The sequence below is a fragment of the Trachypithecus francoisi genome, unplaced genomic scaffold (assembly GCF_009764315.1).
Source record: "Trachypithecus francoisi isolate TF-2019V2 unplaced genomic scaffold, Tfra_2.0 Lachesis_group15, whole genome shotgun sequence".
Classification (NCBI taxonomy): domain Eukaryota; kingdom Metazoa; phylum Chordata; class Mammalia; order Primates; family Cercopithecidae; genus Trachypithecus; species Trachypithecus francoisi.
Genome location: NW_022681460.1, coordinates 78,338,031 through 78,356,870, shown reverse-complemented (window position 1 = coordinate 78,356,870; position 18,840 = coordinate 78,338,031). Strand labels below are relative to the sequence as shown.

The following is an 18,840-nucleotide window of genomic DNA, read 5'->3' as shown; positions in this document are numbered from 1 at the left end:
GCTGTGCTACTGGGCCCTGGTAGACGCGGAACTTTGAGACCCAGTGATGCTGTATCCAGAATTGCCCATCTTAACTAGGTCCTGTGGGAAGCAACAAGTCATAAGCTAGTAGGATCGGCAGCTGTCCATTGGAAAATGGAAATGATATATACAGTAGCAGTTCCAAGCTGGACTGGAGGACATAAGCAAACTGCAAGAGCAATGATCCCAACCACCATGTCTGTACAGTGGCACCTTTACATCACCCCTCCCTGTGGTTGTTGGAGGACCTATATAATCCACTGAAGGAAGAGGAATGCACGGGCTTGGTCATCTTATTACAGAATAAGTCATCTTACTCTGTAGTTGCAAGCTGAAAATGGACCCTCACTCAAAGGTGACATTGAAAAACGGGAAAAAAATTGCAATCTTACCGTAAAAACCAGGCAGAATTTTTTGAGGTACACTGGATCATTCACTTTGTGAGGGAGGACAGGTAAAATATTTATGGAAATAGCAGAAAATGGCCTGCCAGCTGATTAGGACTTTGGGAGGAAAAAACATGGATGATTAGGAGGTCTGGGGTAGAGGCATGTGGATGGGCATATGGAGTGGACACAGAACTTGAAAAACTGTATGACATGTTAATGCCCACCAAATAGCACCCACCACAGAAGAGGCACTAAACAACCAAGTAGACGAAATGACTTAGCCTGTTCTATTAGCTTTTGCCAGTGCCCACCTCAGTGCTGGTAAAATGCATACACAAAATGGCAGTGGTGGCAAAGATAGAGGCTATGCATGGAACCCAGCAACATGCACTCCCACTTACCAAGGCCAACTTAGACACTGCTCACTCTCACTATCCAACCTGCCAGCATTAGATACCAATGCTGAGACCCCGATGAGGCTGTGAGGACCAACTCGTCACTTGATAGCAAATTCACTATGGTGGGCTCATTCTTTCCTAGAAGCACCGGCAGTTTACTCACACAAGGACAGACTTCCTATTCTAGGTATGTGGTTCCTTTTGGGCCTACAGGGTCCTGAACACAATCTAGGGACTTATAAAAACATCTGATCTGTCAACATGGACTTGCTGAATACGTGATCTATACATGTTAACACCCAATCAGGGAGAGTTCGCCAATGGCCATAGGATCCACGTCTCCTATCACATACTGCACCACCTAGAAGCTGCTGGCCTGATGGAACGTTGACATTGCCTGCTTTAGCGCCAGGTGGGAGACAATACCCTGCCAAGATATGCCACCATCTCCTGCACACAGTATACTTATTGAATCAGAAAGCCTGTATGATGTTGTGTCTACAACAGGAATATATAGATTTCAGAACCAAGGAGTGGAGGCAGGAGTGACCCCACTTACCATCACACCCAACGAACCATTGAGGGACTTAGTACTTCCCATGCCTGAAACTCTGGGTTCTACAGCATCGGAAGTCCTAGTTCTCAGAGAGTGTATACCTTCTCTAGGCAATATTGCAAGAATCCCATTGAACTACAGTCTGCTGCTACTATGTGGGCACTTTGGACTCTTTGTGTTCAGGGACCAGTAGGCAAGAAGTCACCATCTAGTCAAGGGTAATTTAGCATGAACTGCAAGAGTAGGTAAGCCTGCTGTCAGAGGATGGGGGCAAGAGCAGTGTGTGTGGAACTTAGCAGATCCACTGGAGGCACCCTCTGTACTCCTCGCCCAGCTGTAACTGAATGGACTAGTGCAGCAACCCTGGTCTGAGAAGGGTTTGGCTCCCAGGAGCTCAGGACCCTCAGGAATGAGAGCTTGGTTTATACTATCAAAAAAGCCACCAAGACCAGCAAAGATGACAGTTGAGGGTGAGGGGAATTTAGAATGAAGCAGGGAGTAATGAGGACGAGTTGTGGTTCCAAAACCATTTGCAGGAAGGTGCTCTAGTTGGTCCTACCAAACTCCTCTTTCAACAATTATCCTCAGAAAGATACTGGAACAGTCACTCTCTGCGTGTTTTTGGGGAAATGGATCCACAGAGGCAAGGGGTGGACCGTGGCAGGCATGGGGAGGTGCCATTTAGATCCCCCTTCAAGACAAGATGTGCCATCCAGCTGCAAGGAGTGTGGGTAGCTGGCAGCCACCAGCTGCTACTTCACCAGGATCCACCTTAGCTTTCAAGCTGAGGTCACACTATTCTCAAGACAGGGGTTGGTGGCCAGTGATTTCACTAAATTATGGAAATTGAGAGCATGCTTTTCTCTGGGGGGCTCTTGCCAAAGACCAAGCAAGGCAGTGGTACCAGGACCTAGCTGTTTCAGTCCAACACAGGACTCCTCCAATGAGTGATCTTTTTCCCAGAGTTCCCCTGGGATGGCCGATCACCTGCTCTCCCTGCCTCGTCCTGCTTCCTCTTTTCCTTTCAAAGGTGCTTACTCCAATAATAAAACCTTTGGTATTCTATCTCAGTGTCTACTTCTTGAAGAATCTAAACTGGCAGTAGGACCATGCCCCTTACTGATAGCTCAACCACATTTTCTATCTTTGGGCCTCCTTGTCTTTACCTAGCACATGAGAAGCATTTATTAGGACTTCTTTTTCCATTGCTGAACAAATGACTACAGATTGCTCTACTCCTTGTTCTGTGAGTAAAGGCTGGCCGCTGTGGAAGGTAGGTCACAGCAGGCAACTGAGAGAAACTATTACAGTTACCGAATGGCTTATTAAGGCAAGTGGCGCAAGAATCAGGTCCATGTTTCATTCAAATGACCCTCTGTTCCCCCAACAATATCCTCACATCTGCCAAAGCAAATTACCCTGCTGTGCGTATTTGATGATGGAATCAGCATCACATGCAGGCTGAACCCCTACTACGGCAGAACCAAGAAAGCCACTCTTTCCCCTCTCCCCCTAAGATGCCGCCCTGATGGGTGGGGAGAAATATGGAGACACAGAAACATCTCCTTTTCACTGTGGTTCTCCTACGGAATATACTGTCACCCCCACAGGAAAAGCAGATTCTTCAGAAATAGTATGATGGCAGAAAGCAGATCACATTGAGGTTGTTTCCAACTAACAGACCAAACAGTCATTTGTTTCTCTCCCCACTGATAGTAAAAATAAAGTGGAAATAATTTAGGGCTGGGGCTTCTGTCTATGATTATCTGGGACTTAAAGTATCAGGATATGAGAGCCATCAGATCTACCCCTGTGGAGCTTTGGAATAAGATGTGGTCCGTAACAGAAGCGGGCTCCATGGAGTACAGTAGCCATGCGGAAGGTGCCCTGTTTCAGGGATGAGTCTCGATTCTTCTCTCCCTGTATTTCATCCATGCCTGTGAGAAGTTGTCACATCTCTCCACATGCCATGTCATCTGAACCGCCAGGTGATAGGTTATTCGTATTTTATTCCAAAGTCCATAGGACACGATGTGGAGTTGTTTTTCCACGTGCCCTGGTAGATGGCGCCATCCAGTGTCTGTGATGTTCCACCTCCTCTCTGTTGGGTCCTCACCTCCCCCAGAGACCTTCTGGTCTCACCGCTTTTCTGTTTGTATCCAGCAAAACACTCAACAATTCTGTACAAGAAGACCTATCTCATTATTCAAAAAAATACATGTATAAACAAAAAGAAATGTTTCAAATATTTACTTTACAATTATTTTATTCAAAGCAAATTAAATACAAATGTGTATTTTTCATTAAAAATGGGGATCTAAAAATAGTTTTATAATTAGTGTTATGTTGTTTTATCTTTGCATAAATTATGTATTAAAGGTTTCTGATATCCATATACATTCTAGTCTTTTTTAGGCAGCTATGAGAAGATTTCATATTCAAAAGCCAATGCCAGTTTTCTAAAGAACAAACGATCTTTGTGCCAAATTAGTAGACAATTGCTCCAAATCTCTGGTCTTGATTTCTGGTTGTGTGAAGAGCAGTGTTTTGTTTTTTTTTTTCAGAGAAGGGAAAGAGTCTTCATTCTTTGTTTTCGCCTCCAAGACATTTCTAAATGGGTAAAGTCTTAGTTTATAAGTCTCATAATGATTTGACCCGTGCAGTCCAACTTTTAGATACTTTCATACCCCCCAAAAGCTGGCAAGTGGTAGTTGCACTAGATTCAGACCATCAGCCTCCACATTATCATCCTAGGTCCTTCTAATGAAGATGACAATCCTCTGGCTTATTTAACAAATGAAGTCTAAGTACATGGAAGTTAAGGGAGTAAGGGTGGGGGTAATGAGATTATTACATTAAAATAAAGACTTGGCACACTTGTGTTCCATGTCTAAAATTGTTGAAAATCTGACTGGAGAAGATTATAAGATAATTAGCAACTCAATTATTTATAAACAAATATAAAAACGCACAAACCAAATGATGCCAAAAAAAACTTTTTAATCTAAAAATTCATTTCCCAGGGCTAACTAATAGCCAGGCCCTACCAATTTTTATCAGTTTATTTGACTAACAAGAGCTATTCAGCATTTTCTTCAAAGTAAGATAATATATAATAGATTTTGATAAATCTTTCTGAATTAGGACATGATACTGTAGGCAGTTCAAAGGAAAAAGAAAAATAGCCATAACTTTTTCTTTGGTGTAACCAAAAGGATATCCAAAAGTTAGCAGATGTTGACATTTCAAGTGACAGGAAATTGCCTAATGGAAGTTTAAACTCTGGTTAAAAACAACAACAAAACTGTTGTAAAAGGAAAAGCCCCACCCATAGTTCTGTAGTGCAAGTTTTCAAATTTAATTCTGAAAAATAATTTTATTTCATAGGCAGAAAACAAATTCCAGCAGTGTATCACTTACTCCTCTAAAAACCCTTCCCCTCTCTGTATGTCCATACCGTCACTTCAGTTGTCAATGACCTCAGCTGCTACTCAAGGAGGAAATTCATTAAAAAATTACCCACACTTCTAAAAATCAGGCTACAATTGTGTGTATGTGGCTGCACAGCAGCAGGCACCAGGTTACAGCGTTGCCACTTCTACATGTTTGTCATTTTTACAAAAAAGAAGCAAAGTCTACCTCCCCTAGAAAAAAGTACCTGAACCAATTAGTCACTTAGCCCCTTCCCAGCCTCTGTGCTCACCAGACTTGCCTCACCTCAGCAGCACACGTGTGCATATATCTGTGTGTTCTGTGCATTAAGATCCAGCAACTCTACTGCCTCTTTCTTAGAAGTAACATCTTCTCCTTTCTTACGGAACTCGCTGATTTCCATAAACCTAATGCTCTGAAAGCAATTACCATCTAGTCCAGAGTAACTCCGTTACTCTATCAAGCTTAACTCTGGCTTGCTTTCTTCTATTTCTGTACATGTTGTTTGTGTATACATGTATTTTTTAAAAATTAAAATGTGTTGAAAATGCACAAACACACCCAGCATTCAGCAAAAAAAAAAAAAAATCTTCCCCAGGAAGCACTTTCAGAAGTTTAAGCTTCTACTTGTTCTTAAGCCACAGGGCAAGTGCCAAGTGAGTCCTAAATAACCCTTCACTCACACTGCAGGGCTGGCAACCCCGGGCCCACAGCACAGAAACAGCGTGGGATCCCCAGGTGAGCCAGAGAAGGGCGCCTAGCAGGCTTCCTAGAGTGCTGCATTGCTCATCTCCCCCCGTGTCACCTGGGAGAGTTATGTTCTTGGCCCTAACTCTCCTCACTCAGAGAACCGCCACACTGCGGGGAGGGCTCTCTGCCCTCTGCACTGGCTGTCCCATCCATGGGGCCGGGGGCCTGGGGCTGCAGAGAGGCGGCAGGCCCCTCCCCACAGAGCAGGCTGCCCTCGTCCATCTCCTCTCTCGCCAGTCCGTCCAGGGAACATCCCTCCGCAGCGCCCAGAGCCCCGCAGGCTATGCTGTCCACAGGCTCCACGGCCTCCCCTTCTCCCTCCGAGATGACGGTCATGGGACTGCTCTGGATCCGGTTCCGCATGCTGTACCTGCTGCTGGCGGCACAAGGCGGTGTTCGGCTGCGGCCGTACCTGGGGCCGGAAAAGGACAGACTCCGAGGCATCAAGCCTTCATTCCTGGCCCACTCCTCCTGCGCCCTTCTGTTTTTGCTTGGGGAACAGCTTGACGGGCTCTCGGGAGCATCTGGTGAAGGTTCTGACCTTGACCTCTGGAATCTAGGGTCTGTGTTCTTGAGCATCTCTGCTGCAGACATGCGGGCGCTGGTGTCTGAACGACTGCCCTTTTTTAGCAGCAGAGCTTTGAAGTTGTCACTGCTGGTGCTGCTCTTTCGGATGCTTCTCTGAATCGATCCCACTTGCTTTGGAGAGGCCAGGCTCGGGGCAGCGCCAGTGGGTGTCACGGGCGGGGAGGGAGAATGGTTTCGGGAGTGGTCATCATCTGAATCTCTACGGCCGAGGACTTTCCTTTTGGATCTGAGATTTAATAACATTAAGAAAAAGGTTAATTCCCATGGGACCACAGACTGTCAGCCACAACCACTCTGCTTCTCTTATCGCACCTTCAGGTCACCATCTACTTAAGATTCACTTTCAAAAAATTTATTTTTCACTGGGCACAGTGGCTCACACCTATAATCCCAGCATTCTGGGAGGCCAAGGTGGGAGGATCACTTGAGCTTAGGAGTTCAAGACCAGCCTGGGCAACACAGTAAGACCTTATCTCTATTCAAAAAAAAAAAGAACGAAAAATTAATAAATGCATAATATTTATTTATTTAAGACCGAGTCTTGCTCTGTTGCCCAGGCTGGAGTGCAATGGCACAATCTCAGCTCACTGCAACCTCCGCCTCCCAGGTTCAAGCAATTCTCTTGCCTCAGCCTCCTGAGTAGCTGGGATTACAGGTGCCCGCCACCACGCCCAGTTAATTTTTGTATTTTTAGTAGAGATGGGATTTTGCCACGATGGCCAGGCTGGTCTCGAACTCCCGACCTCGGGTGATCCGCCTGCCTCGGCCTCCCAAAGTGCTGGGATTATAGGCGTGAGCCACTGTGTCCCGCAAATAATTTATTTTTAACTTTGGAAAATTTCAAACACTCACAAAAAAAAGAACAGCTCACTGCAAGACCACATGAGCTCATAGCACACCTATGACAATCATGAATTATGGTCACCCCTCTTTTGTCTCCACCCTCCCTATTTGAAACAAATCTTAGACACTGTATCAACTTACTCTGGATACGACTAAAAGTTTTAATAATGGCCAGTTTTCCTTGATCTCTCCTAGATGGGCTGATCCGGAGTGAATTTCACATGCTGACCCTCCTTTCTTTCTATGCTTCCTTTTCTTGTTCCACGCCAGAATATCCCCTGTACTAAGATGTACCCCACTCCAGGTCCTAGAACAACTCCTCAGCTTCACATTCTCAGTTATTTTAGAAGTTGCCATCAGAACAGTCTTCCTCAGCTCTTCCAGGACCATGTGCCAACTTCTAAAATCCAGCCTTCCAGAAAACAAAGGTGAACCCTCTGTGCCAGACCCTGCTTCATGACTGACTCAGCAAAGCTTGCACTGATCAAGAAAATGTGAGGGGTGGGGTGGGGTGGGGTGGGGAAGACGAAGGGGCAATCAAAGAAAGTTGAAGGTTTCCTGTCAATATTTCTTGTCCTGAGTCTCTAAGAAACTCACTGTTCAATGTGCTTTCCACTGACAGTGACAAAGAGATGATAAAGCCAACGAACCAAGTGGCCCCTTGCTGGTCTCTTCATGACAACAACTCAGTGTGTGTCTCTTAGCTAAGTGCAGGACAACTTGCTTTAAGGAAACTCGACACAGTTAACAGAATAAAGACGTGGGTATATCTCTTTTCCTGCTATAAAACTGTAGAACATGCAGCAGGGAAAGGCTGAGAGTATGATTCTGTACATACAGATTAAGAGTTGAAACCAGACTCTTCCCACCTCTCGCTGTGTGACCTGGGACAAATTACCCATGTGTGCTGCGCCTCCTCACTTATAAGATACCAACCTCACAGGTTTGTGAAGATTAAGAATAATAATAAAGAAGCTACATGGCTCCCACTGCTAAAGCTTCCTTGTTCCGTTGCCTTGGACAAGTTAACATTTCTGACTGTGTATTTTTCCTATCACAAAAAGGGGAACAACAGTATATAGCTCACAGTTTGTCAGTACACACGTGAATGCAGTAATAGCCATAATTGGTCAGGCATAGAGCAGATGCTTAACAAACCTTTGAATGTCACATGGAAAATGGATTTAGTTTTTACGTGGCTTACACAGCAAGACTGAGGGCAAGATGCTCCTATGCTGGCTGCCCTGGGCTTGGTGTTCCTGGGGTCATCTCCATTCTTCTGGTCAAAAAGATGCCACTAAAGCAGAAGTTGGGAAATAGTAAGGACCCAATACAGAGTCTGAAGGGTGGCCATAGTGGACAGGGCACCAGACTCTTTGGGACCTCAGAACACGACCTACGGTACAGGTTTCATGGTCCCGCTCAGTAGTCAACAAGAGCTTTGTCCTGATAAGAGTTAGGACCGGATCACAACACTACAGACATCCTAACATCTCAAAATTGTAGAGCTAGAAAAGACGTTAGAAATGGTCTGGCCAGGGCCGAGCGCGGTGGCTCAAGCCTGTAATCCCAGCACTTTGGGAGGCCGAGACGGGCGGATCACGAGGTCAAGAGATCGAGACCATCCTGGCTAACATGGTGAAACCCCGTCTCTACTAAAAAAATACAAAAAACTAGCCGGGCGAGGTGGCGGGCGCCTGTAGTCCCAGCTAGTCGGGAGCCTGAGGCAGGAGAATGGCGTAAACCCAGGAGGCGGAGCTTGCAGTGAGCTGAGATCCGGCCACTGCGCTCCAGCCTGGGCGACAGAGCGAGACTGTCTCAAAAAAAAAAAAAAAAAAAAAAAGAAATGGTCTGGCCCAACTACATTGGGTTTCAGAAAAGGTAACTTGTTAGTGTGACAAGTAGGACTTGAGCTTACAGCACATGGCCTCACCACTTACATGGTCTACTCCCCAAAGCAGCTCTGCTCATTTCATTCTTTTAGGTATTGGCTGGTGAGTTAATTTTTAATTTAGTTTTTAAATGGTAAGGGTATGCTGAGATCCATTAAACAAGTCACAACTAAACTTGATTAAAACTATGACCTTTAATTGTAGACACAGAATTAAGAAAGAAGATGGGGTGACCAGCCTGAGCAACATGGTAAAACCATGTCTCTACTACAAATACAAAAACTAGCCGGGCATGGTGGCACACGCCTATAATCCCAGCTACTCGGGATGCTGAGGCAGGAGAATCATTCAAATCTGGGAGACAGAGGTTGCAGTAAGCCAAGATCGTGCCACTGCACTCCAGCCTGAGTGACAGAGTGAATTGGACTCTGTATCAAAAAGAAAAAAAAAAAGGAAGAAAGATGGGATTTTATGAAAGCACTGTCATCTCTCAAGAGCAGGTGCCCACTAAATAATTAAATCTAAACGTACAAACTCTTTGCCTATACATACACACAGACACACACACAAATATGTATTTTTAAGGAAGACGGCTATAAAAAGTGCTTAAACAGTTAACACTGATTTAAAAACTAATTACTTCAATAAATATAAAAACTTCACACCTCAACTGGTGTTCTACATTTTCCATCTGGCTTTAAATCTGAAGTGAATTAATTTGCATTATAAAATTTGGAAGCTATGTTCCAACTTAGATATTCTTTATTTTAAATTATGAGCTTAAGCGCTGAAGGACATAAAAATAAAGCCTAAAAAAGCACATACAGTAGATGGATTCTTACTATGTCTGCTAATTTATTCTCAACGCTACAACAGAAATTAGCATGTGTCCTCGCTCTCTCTCTGCAATCCATTCTTAAGGCCTACTTGGCTTTTACTTCTCTCATACGTGCACTGAATAATACAAACTGACTGATTTCTACCTCTGTAGTCGATGTAATGCCCTAGTAAGAGAAACCACACATTTTTCAGTGCCTTAAGAAGGTTGCCAAAATATAGAAGAGGCTTTTGGCATATTTTTGGGAAAAAAATATGCAGTAATTTGGACCTACAACAGTTGGGTTTCCTCACTGGAACCAAGTATTTAGTACACAGAACGACCGGGAAATGCAATCTTCTCTGTGGATGGCTATTATAAATAGATAGATACGCCTGTATATTTAGCAACCCAGTGCATTCCATACTAAATGAAATACTTTGAGTCTTGGAAGAATCTTCTAGTGGTTAAATACCAGTTGGTTTCATTTAATTCAGGAAATATTTATTGAGTGCTTCTTATGTGTCCAGTGTGGTTAAGAGTTAGAAACATCTGTGGGAACTTCTAGAATTGCCACTAAAGTTTCAAAGGATGCATCATTTATCATTTCTCTGTTTTGAGAAATAATTGGATAACTAGCGACCTTTTTACTTCTAATGAGATTAAAGAAACCAGTCCATGTTAAAGAGGGTAGTCTTTAGGATCTATTATACCAACACTAGAGGAGCGATGTAAAGAGCATAATTCTTGAGGAGCCCATTAATTCACCTGCTCCGTTCCTCCTGCACCAAGTTAGATGTTTATGTGTGACATGAAGAGCGTCAGGTAGGTACAGCACTATGTTGTTCATCTTATGCAATAGCCTTTTCAGGGAGAGTCCAAGAATTGGGAAAGCAGTGCTGACATAAGATCATTCACACACGGAATCAAATGATTCTATAGGATGCTTTGTTTCAGGAGGTTTAAAAAAAAAAAAAAGGATCTTCATTCAGGGCAAAATAAGGCCTTAGCAGCATAAGGACATTCATTAGAGTTACCTGGAAATACCGTGGTAAAGAAGTCTAGAAGGAAGCAAAAGGTTTATACAGCATTACGGCTTAACGTACTTGCACATATACAGTTATCAGTTTTTACAACGACACTGTTGTGGGAGTACTCAGCTGTTTACAATCAGAAAAATGATGCAATAAGTAAAACTTTAGTGCTAAATCATATTTACCCTTAAAGGTGACCACATATAAAAAGTACAAACAGTTCAGGCCATTACTTTGAAAATTTTACCCTTTCTTTCTTTCTTTGTTTTTAAACCCAACGATTTCTGATGCCAGTAGATGGCACTAGTGGTATACAGTAACCAGCACAAATCATTCTTCTGCTCCCGCTTAAAGGGACGTACCCTTGTATAGAAACATTTAAGCAGCCAAAGAAATTGCACTGTATAATTGTGGTTTTTCTGTAAAATGAAAAAAATTAGAATAAACTAAAACATCTTTAGGAAGAGAGTCCCATGGAGCTAGTCTGTGCATCCTAAGTCCACAGAACACAACATTCCTCCTCCTGACTGCACTGTCAGCCGCTTTAATCCGACTCTTGCTAATATACTCTGTCTTATGACTGCCACACTACACCCCTTGCCAGGAAGAGCAGCGCCTACCAGAAGGTATCACATTGTGCCTCTGTCCCCAATGTCATAAAAATCAGTGAAACAAAGTAAAACAGAAATTGGAGTCAGAGGAAATAAAACTATAAAAATCAACAGTAAAGTTAAGGAGTCATGATTGGGTGACAGAAGAAACCTCAGGGAAAAAAAGTAAATTGAGGCGCTGCTTGAAAAGAAGGAATTACACAGTAGATTAAAGTCAAAGGAAGGAGTTTGAAATACCTGTGAATAGCTGCAAAAAGGTCTTCTGTGGTCCTGGGTCGACTGGGGGTCATCACCTCATCACTCCCGTCTTCCTTGAGGAAGTCACAGGCCTCTGAGGATGAACTGGCTGCGGTGGTCTCCGGCACCCCAGCTACGGAAAATCAGGCAGGCCCACAAGATGTACAAGTGACTAGAATTTCAGTCCTCAGCCAAGCGTCTAAATATGCTGCTTCCCTGCAATTCCTGACAATGTGAGAACCACAGGGAGATGCCATAGGTCTGTAGTTTGATAGTTCACAAAGAAGGGGGGAAATGACACTAGCTTGAGAGCCAGAGCTCATTCTTTGTTAAAGTATAGAACGCCCATGGCATCTCTCTTAAATTTTGTTGCAACGTTTCTTTGTGGCTCTTTGGAAGGGAGGTGTTACCCATTGCTATTTAATATCCAGCCTGCTGCAGATCATCTCTGTCCCCCTATTTTCTGCCATGCCTTTAGGTCTAGATTTTAAAAATAATGACATTTAAAAATAATGACAAAATGCAAAGCTGGTAACTTAATCTGTGTTTTTGCACAGGAAGCCTACATACTGCTAGCTTTAACACCAATCTGATCTACCTGGGTTCTTTCCACGTGTAAGCATTCAACAACCCTATCTGGTTCAGCTGCATATGGGCAGAGGGCACAGGAGAGAGAAGCCAGGAAGCCAGACTCACCTGCTCCGTCCTGTTGAGATAGGCAGCTCTCCCTATCGCCCCCAGCATCCGCACTGTTCTCAGCTGGCTCCTCCTGCTTGGGGGCTGGTGAGACATCGGGCTGAACCATGGGGACATTGGCTTCCACTCTGCCGGGAGACACGGATCCTGCAGCTCCTCCCTCAAGAACCGAGGTGCCAGGGTGTGTGGCATGAGAGCCAGCTTGGGCTGTAGAACTCTCTTTTGCCTCTCTGCTGTGCACAGAGCCCTCCTCTCCCCTCGTGGGGCTGGGCGCGGCTCGAAGGGCTTCGCTCACGTTCTCTGCGGGCTCCACTGCAAAATCTTTCTGCGGAGGTGGTACCACCAGGAACAGTTTGGGCTTCTTGGAAATGGGGGGTGGCTTCCTGCTAGGTGAAGAGTCTGAGAGTGGGGTGGTGCTGGGACTGGGCCGAGCCTCTGCCTCCCTAGCGCTCAAAGCTCCAGGGCTGCGGCTCACAGGGCTGCCGCGCTCGGCCGCACTGCCATGGTCACCCTGACTCGAGCTCTTGGCAGGCGTTGGAAGCGAGCTTGTCACAGAGGCAGGCTGGCTTTCACTCTCCATTTCATTTGTGCTATTTCGGGATTTCAGGAAAGCAGATGGCTTTAAGTGGTACTGTGGAGCAATTGGAGTTCGTTGTTCCTGAGCTGTTCGTTCAGACAACAGTGCTGCCTCGGTGCCTGAGTTCTTTCTCACCGGCCTCAACTGCACCATCTGCAATGCTTCCGTGGTTATCAGGGGCATGGGGGGTCTGCTGGTCTCCTCCTTGGTAGAAGGCGGCCTCAAGGATCCCCGGGAGGATTCTGGCTGGCCAGAATTTGTGAAAGGCGGCCTGGTGTCTTTCATGAATTTGGGGTCAAGAGGTGGGGCGGGTGGGGGCTCCGAGGAAGGTAAGAGAGGTGGGGGCAATGGCAAGGACACAGGTGAATCTGGAAGAAGGGGGCTCAGTGCAGTGGGCGGGGGAGAAAGGCACCAATCAGGTGGGGAGCAGAAAGGAGTGAGAGCTTCTGGCGGCGGAGGGGGAAACACAGGAGAGTGAGGCAGAGGAGAGCCCTGGGAGCAATCTGTGACAGGAGGTGGGGGAGGAAGGAAAGGAGACCTGTCTGCAGGACAAGGGGATGGAGGAGAGGCAACAGGAGGAGGAGGAGCCAGGGGAGAGCCCACGGCTGGATCCAGTTTCTTCATAGTGCCACTTCCTTCAGTAGAAGTATTAGAGGAGAGAGAAGTGGACGATGAGGAAATGGATACTGAAGATATCAGAGAGGACTTCCTTTCTGGTACCCTGGGCTTGGGCTTCCCCTTCCCATTTGCTGGTGACATTGATTTTAAAAACACAGGCACAGGGGTGAGTGCTGTGGGTGTATTCGACTGGCTGGAATACCCACTGGATGGAGAAATGACTCTGTGTGACTTCTCTGGTGACATGATCTTTGGTTTGACTGAACCACTGGGCACTTGAGGCATTGTGGCTCTAGACCCTTCTTGGACATGGCGGACTGGCCCGTTCCCAGTGGGCACCCCGCTGCTGGTTGAACAGCCCCCTGCTGGGTTCCCCAGATCTTCCTGCATGCCCGTGTAGTCAATGTAGTAACCCCAGGGGTCCGTGTACTCTGACTTGACACTGCTCGTGTCACTCTGCGATGGTGTGGCCCCACACAGGGAGTAGACATTGGGGGTGGTGGCGGAAGTCATGCTGCTGCCAGCACTGACCGTGCTGTGGCTCCGGGAGCGGGGCAGCCAGGGCTCTTCCAAGTCACTGCAGGGGCTCTGGGAGGGTGAGCTGCCACCCTTGCCTGGGAGGCTTAGCTGCAGCGAGTGCTGGAGTGTGGCGATCAGGCTCTCGTTGAGCACCTGCCCGTTGGACTGGCCACTCTTCTTGGGAATCCTGCGGAGGGAGTCTGTCCGGGAGGGTGGCAGGGGAGGCTTCTTTGCTTTCTTCAAAGAGATATTTCTCGATAGGGATTTATCCTGGTAATTGGACCGGTCCCCTTGGTTTTTCTGAGCTCTTCCATCAAAAACATTGACCACGCTGTGCCTGGGGTTCCCAAAGCCATCACCGCTATTGCACAGATTCCCAGATCCATGTCCAGAGTCAGTGTGCACAGATGTCCAGTAGCCATCGTGGTCCTCGGAATACAGCGACCCGGCATCCTCTTTGTTGGACGTTTGGTCCAAACTGCAGCTGCTCACGTTACTTGTGGGAGTGGAGTAGCCAGGAGTTGCTAAATGTGGCTTCAGGGGGGATGCCCTTCCATTACCTGAGGACTTGTATTCCCAGGGCTCCGAGCTGCTGTGCCCTCCACCCCCTGAATAACTAGATTCACTCTTGCCATCCACATCTTGGGAGTGGGCTGGGAAGGCTGGGTTGTTTCTACAATTATACGGCATGGCTTGGGACGCATTCTCCCTATTTGCTGGAGCATTTAGAGAGACTGCCGAGTCACAGAGGGACAACAGTGTGGGTGCACCAGGGGAATGAGGGTCTAAGGCCTGTGAAAGAATGGTGGTGTGACCCTCATTCCAGTGGCGACCGGGAGACTGATGATCATCTTTCACAGCATGCCTGGAGATGAGGTGGTCTCTGGGTTTTATCCTTGCATGTGATGAGCCAGAACTTCTACTTTCCCGCTGCCCTGCACTCTGAGCAGTGTGAATAGCGATGACCTCGGAAGAGGAAGACAGTGTGGCATTTGGGATGATGCTGGTGGAGTAGGCTGCATGAGGAGAAACCACACATGCTGGGCTCATTACATTTTCACTCTCAAAGTGTCTCAGCTCTTGGGATTTGGGTCTCAAAAGTGTTCCAGTCTCTGAGGCACCTCCTAAATGGCCTAAGTTTTCATCTGCTTGTGGGTGACCTCCCTGGTAGAGGAATGTGCCATCCATGTCTCCTGCAGGTCCCAGGGCACCCAGCCTCGGCTCAAGAGACTGAATGTTTGCCCTCGCTCCAGAACGCGGAAGACTATGGAAGCCAGCATCATTGTTGAGGCGCGAAGGGAATATGATCCCCGCAGAATCGCTCAGCACAGACATGTTGCCAGAAGAACCTGAGAAGTGGCCCATCTGGGCAGCAATGCCTTGCCCCTTCTGTGCCCTGATTCTCCTCATGGAAGGTGGTACGACCTTCATATCCTCCGTCTGACAGCTGGAGTCCCTGGTTTCTGAGCGCTGCCCAGCAGACCGATAGCTATTGAACCTTCCTAGCGCAGAGTAGTGATCGGGGGTGTGCACTGAGTGACCATCGACATCATCTTGGCCAGTGCCTGATGCTGGAGATAAAGCAGAAACAGGCTTGTTACCTGAAAATAAAATCCATAGTTCATTGCCTATACCCTCACCCCCTCTGACACAATTTTTTTAAAAATTTTCTATTTGATTTAATGTCCTTTCTCCTGTAGGTACCTAAGTACATTTAAAAAGTTACTGATAGCTCTAAAATAAAAATTCTTGTCATGAATTTCAGGTACTTCTCTTACTTTGTACCTCCAGTCCTCCTATGGCTTGAGTGCCGCATATGGAATTCTCAGGTAATCCCTTCAAGATCAAGGCTGCTGAGGGCTCGGAGGAGGATTTACTTTGAAATAACCACCTTTCAGTAAAGTCTTCAAGGTAGCCTTTCGCCCACTGGGTGACTGTGCAGACCATCTATCAAGCAGTGACACAGCTTTCCCAAAGGCAGATGAATGTAGTAATTGAACAATAGGGCCACAGAGATACCATGTTTGAGGGGTACTGGTATAAAACTGTGTTAATTACATTAATTCTTTATGTCAGAAGGAAATTCTAAGGCAAAGAAAACTGATTTACAGGCCCATCTGTGTTCCAAACATTTCATTATCCATCTGAAGTCATTATCTGTCTGTTGGTGACATTCAAAATTCAATAGCAATCTGTTGTGTTCTGGTGGGGGAAACCGGCAGGAACTGATCCAGTGAACATTTCCTCAAATTAGGATGATTTATTCGTTGGAGTTTCACAACCAAACAGAGAATACTATGTTTAAAAAAAAAAGAAACACAAGGAAGGGCCAACAGAGAGGGACAGGGACGAGGTAAACCTTAAGTGTAAACAGTTAGATTTCAAGCTACCCAGGAAAGAACAGAGCTTATAAGGAAATAAATAAATAAATAAATAAATCACAAAGAACCTACCCAAAGTGTACTGAGAAAAAAAAAAAGTTAATCCTTATGACAAATCAAATCTCTAAAAATAGTAGTAAAACTATAGTTCTCCTTATGTTATCTCCATCCAACAAGGGCCCGAGAGTATCTATCTATCTCAACACGGGCTTTGCTGAGCAACACAAGTCAAGCACACCCCTCTGTGTAGGTAAACACCTGGATGTGACCCTAGGGGTAATAGGGTTCCTAAGGCTTCCCTCTCCCAACACATAATCTAACCAGGGCATGGACTGGATAGAGAACGCCTTTTGCTCACTCAGATAGCAGCGGGTAGTACTGAAATGGCAGCAATGTGCTTGTATCAACCTCAAAAGAGATGGCACCCTGGAAAGAAGGATCCTGGCATAAAGTGTTCTTCTTCACTGTGATGATGGAGAGGAAATTTTATACTTGTATTTTTAGCAAAGATGATCTATTTCCTCTCTCTACCCTCTTTCAAGTACCCACTCGCTGAAGATAGACAGACACACAGACAACACACACACACACACACACACACGAGGCTGTCCCACACAGACAGGGAAAGTGGGCAAAAGGGCAGGACAGAAGAAAAACCCACTTTGAGGAGGTGCAAAGTTTTGCCATTTAGTAATTTAGAAGATGGGCGGTTGACTGGTATTGGTGTATCACTGCATGCAAGTTCAATTCCAAACACTCAAAATACCTAATTCCATTCAACAATGAGTTTTGAATGTTTGGAGTTGACCTTATATGAATACATTTTTTTCTTTCAAAACTGTACTAGTTTTTGCATGGAGCTAGTGGTAGATTTTTAACTGTCTTTAAGTAGCATAAACAAAATCCTGATACTTTTGGGTAACAGTTTTAAATGTGAAACCATTCTAGGCATGTAAAAAAAAATAGAAATATAGCTATTTTATCACCCTCTACAGCTAAGTATAACTTTCTTATTAAAATAAAAACATTTCCTAAAGACCTTAAAAAGCATATGAAAAACTAATATATCTTATCACAAGGACCACCAAAATTCTATTCCCAAAACAGACCCTCCAATATTTTCACAGTATAAAAAGTTTCAGAATATGATAGGAAACAGATGAATGCTATAGAGGCATATGTCATTTTACTGTGCGTAGCTTTATTGTGCATTGCAGATAATTGTGTGTGTGTTTTTTTTAACAGATCGAAGGTTTGTGGCAACCCTGTGTTGAGCAAGTCTACTGACGCCATTTTTCTAACATGTGCTTACTGTGTGTCTCTGTGTCACGTTTTGGTTATTCTTGCAATATCTCAAACTTTTTCATTATTGTTAGATCTGTTATGGTGATCTGTGACCAGTGATCTTTGATATTACTATTGTAATTGTTTTGGGGTGCCACAAATCACACCCACATAAGACAGCAAATGTGATTGATAAAAGTTGTGTGTGTTCTGACTGCTCCACTGACCAGCTGTTTCCCAGCTTCTCTCCCTCTTCTCGGGCTTCTCTATTCCCTGAGATACAACAATAATGAAATTAGGTCATTAATAGCCCTACAATGGCCTCTAAGGGTTCAAGCGAAAGGAAGAGTTGCATGTCTCTCACTTTAAATCAAAAGTTAGAAATGATTAAGCCTAGCGAGAAAGGCATGTCAAAAGCTAAGATAGGCCAAAAGCTAGGCCTCTTGTGCCAAACAGTTAACTGAGCTGTGACTGCAAAGGAAAAGTTCTTGAAGGAAATAAAAAGTGCTACTCCAGTGCATACACAAATAAAAAAAACAGCTTTATTGCTGATATGGAGAAAGTTTCAATGGTCTGAACAGAAAATCAAACCAGCCACAACATTTCCCTTAAGCCAAAGCCTAATCCAGAGCAAGGCCCTAACTCTTCAATCCTGTGAAAGCTGAGAGAGGTGAGGAAGCTATAAAAGAAGAGCTGGAAGCTAGCACAGGTTGTTTCATGAGGTTGAAGGAAAGGAGCCATTTCTACAACATAAAAGTGAAGCAGCAAATGCTGATGGAAAAGCTGCAGAAATTTATTTAGAGGATCTAGCTAGGTTAGTTGATGGAGGTGGTTATACTTGACAACAGGTTTTCAATGTAGATGAAATGACCTTCTAATCATCTAGGACTTTCAAAGCTACAAGAATAGTCAATGCCTGTCTTCAAAGCTTCAAAGGACAAACTGACTCTTGTTAGAGCCAAAGTAGCTGGTGACTTTAAGTTGAAGCCAATGTTTCTTTACCATTCTGGAAATCCTAGAGTCCTTAAGAATTATGCTAAATAGAATCTGCCTGTGCTCTATAAATGGAACAACAAAGCTTGGATGACAGCATGTCAGCTTACAGCATGATTTATTGAATACTTTTAAGTCCACAGTTGAGATCTACTGCTCACAAAAAAAAAGATTTCTTTCATTTACAGTGCACCTAGGCTGAGG

At 45.1% G+C, this 18,840-nt stretch overlaps 1 protein-coding gene across 4 annotated transcripts in view; it reads right to left on the bottom strand.

Annotated features, from left to right (window-relative positions):
- Positions 1–3,603: 3,603 nt before the first annotated feature.
- The window catches only part of NHSL1 (NHS like 1), a 153,089-nt gene continuing 137,852 nt past the window's right edge, over positions 3,604–18,840 (bottom strand). For all 4 annotated transcript variants that reach the window (XM_033235315.1, XM_033235316.1, XM_033235318.1 and 1 more), the window contains 3 exons: positions 12,265–15,549; positions 11,569–11,701; positions 3,604–6,360 (listed from right to left, as the gene is read on the bottom strand). In XM_033235315.1, coding sequence (XP_033091206.1) covers positions 5,625–6,360; positions 11,569–11,701; positions 12,265–15,549 — 4,154 coding nt within the window. In that variant the 3' untranslated portion in view covers positions 3,604–5,624. The remainder of the gene's footprint in view (positions 6,361–11,568; positions 11,702–12,264; positions 15,550–18,840) is intronic.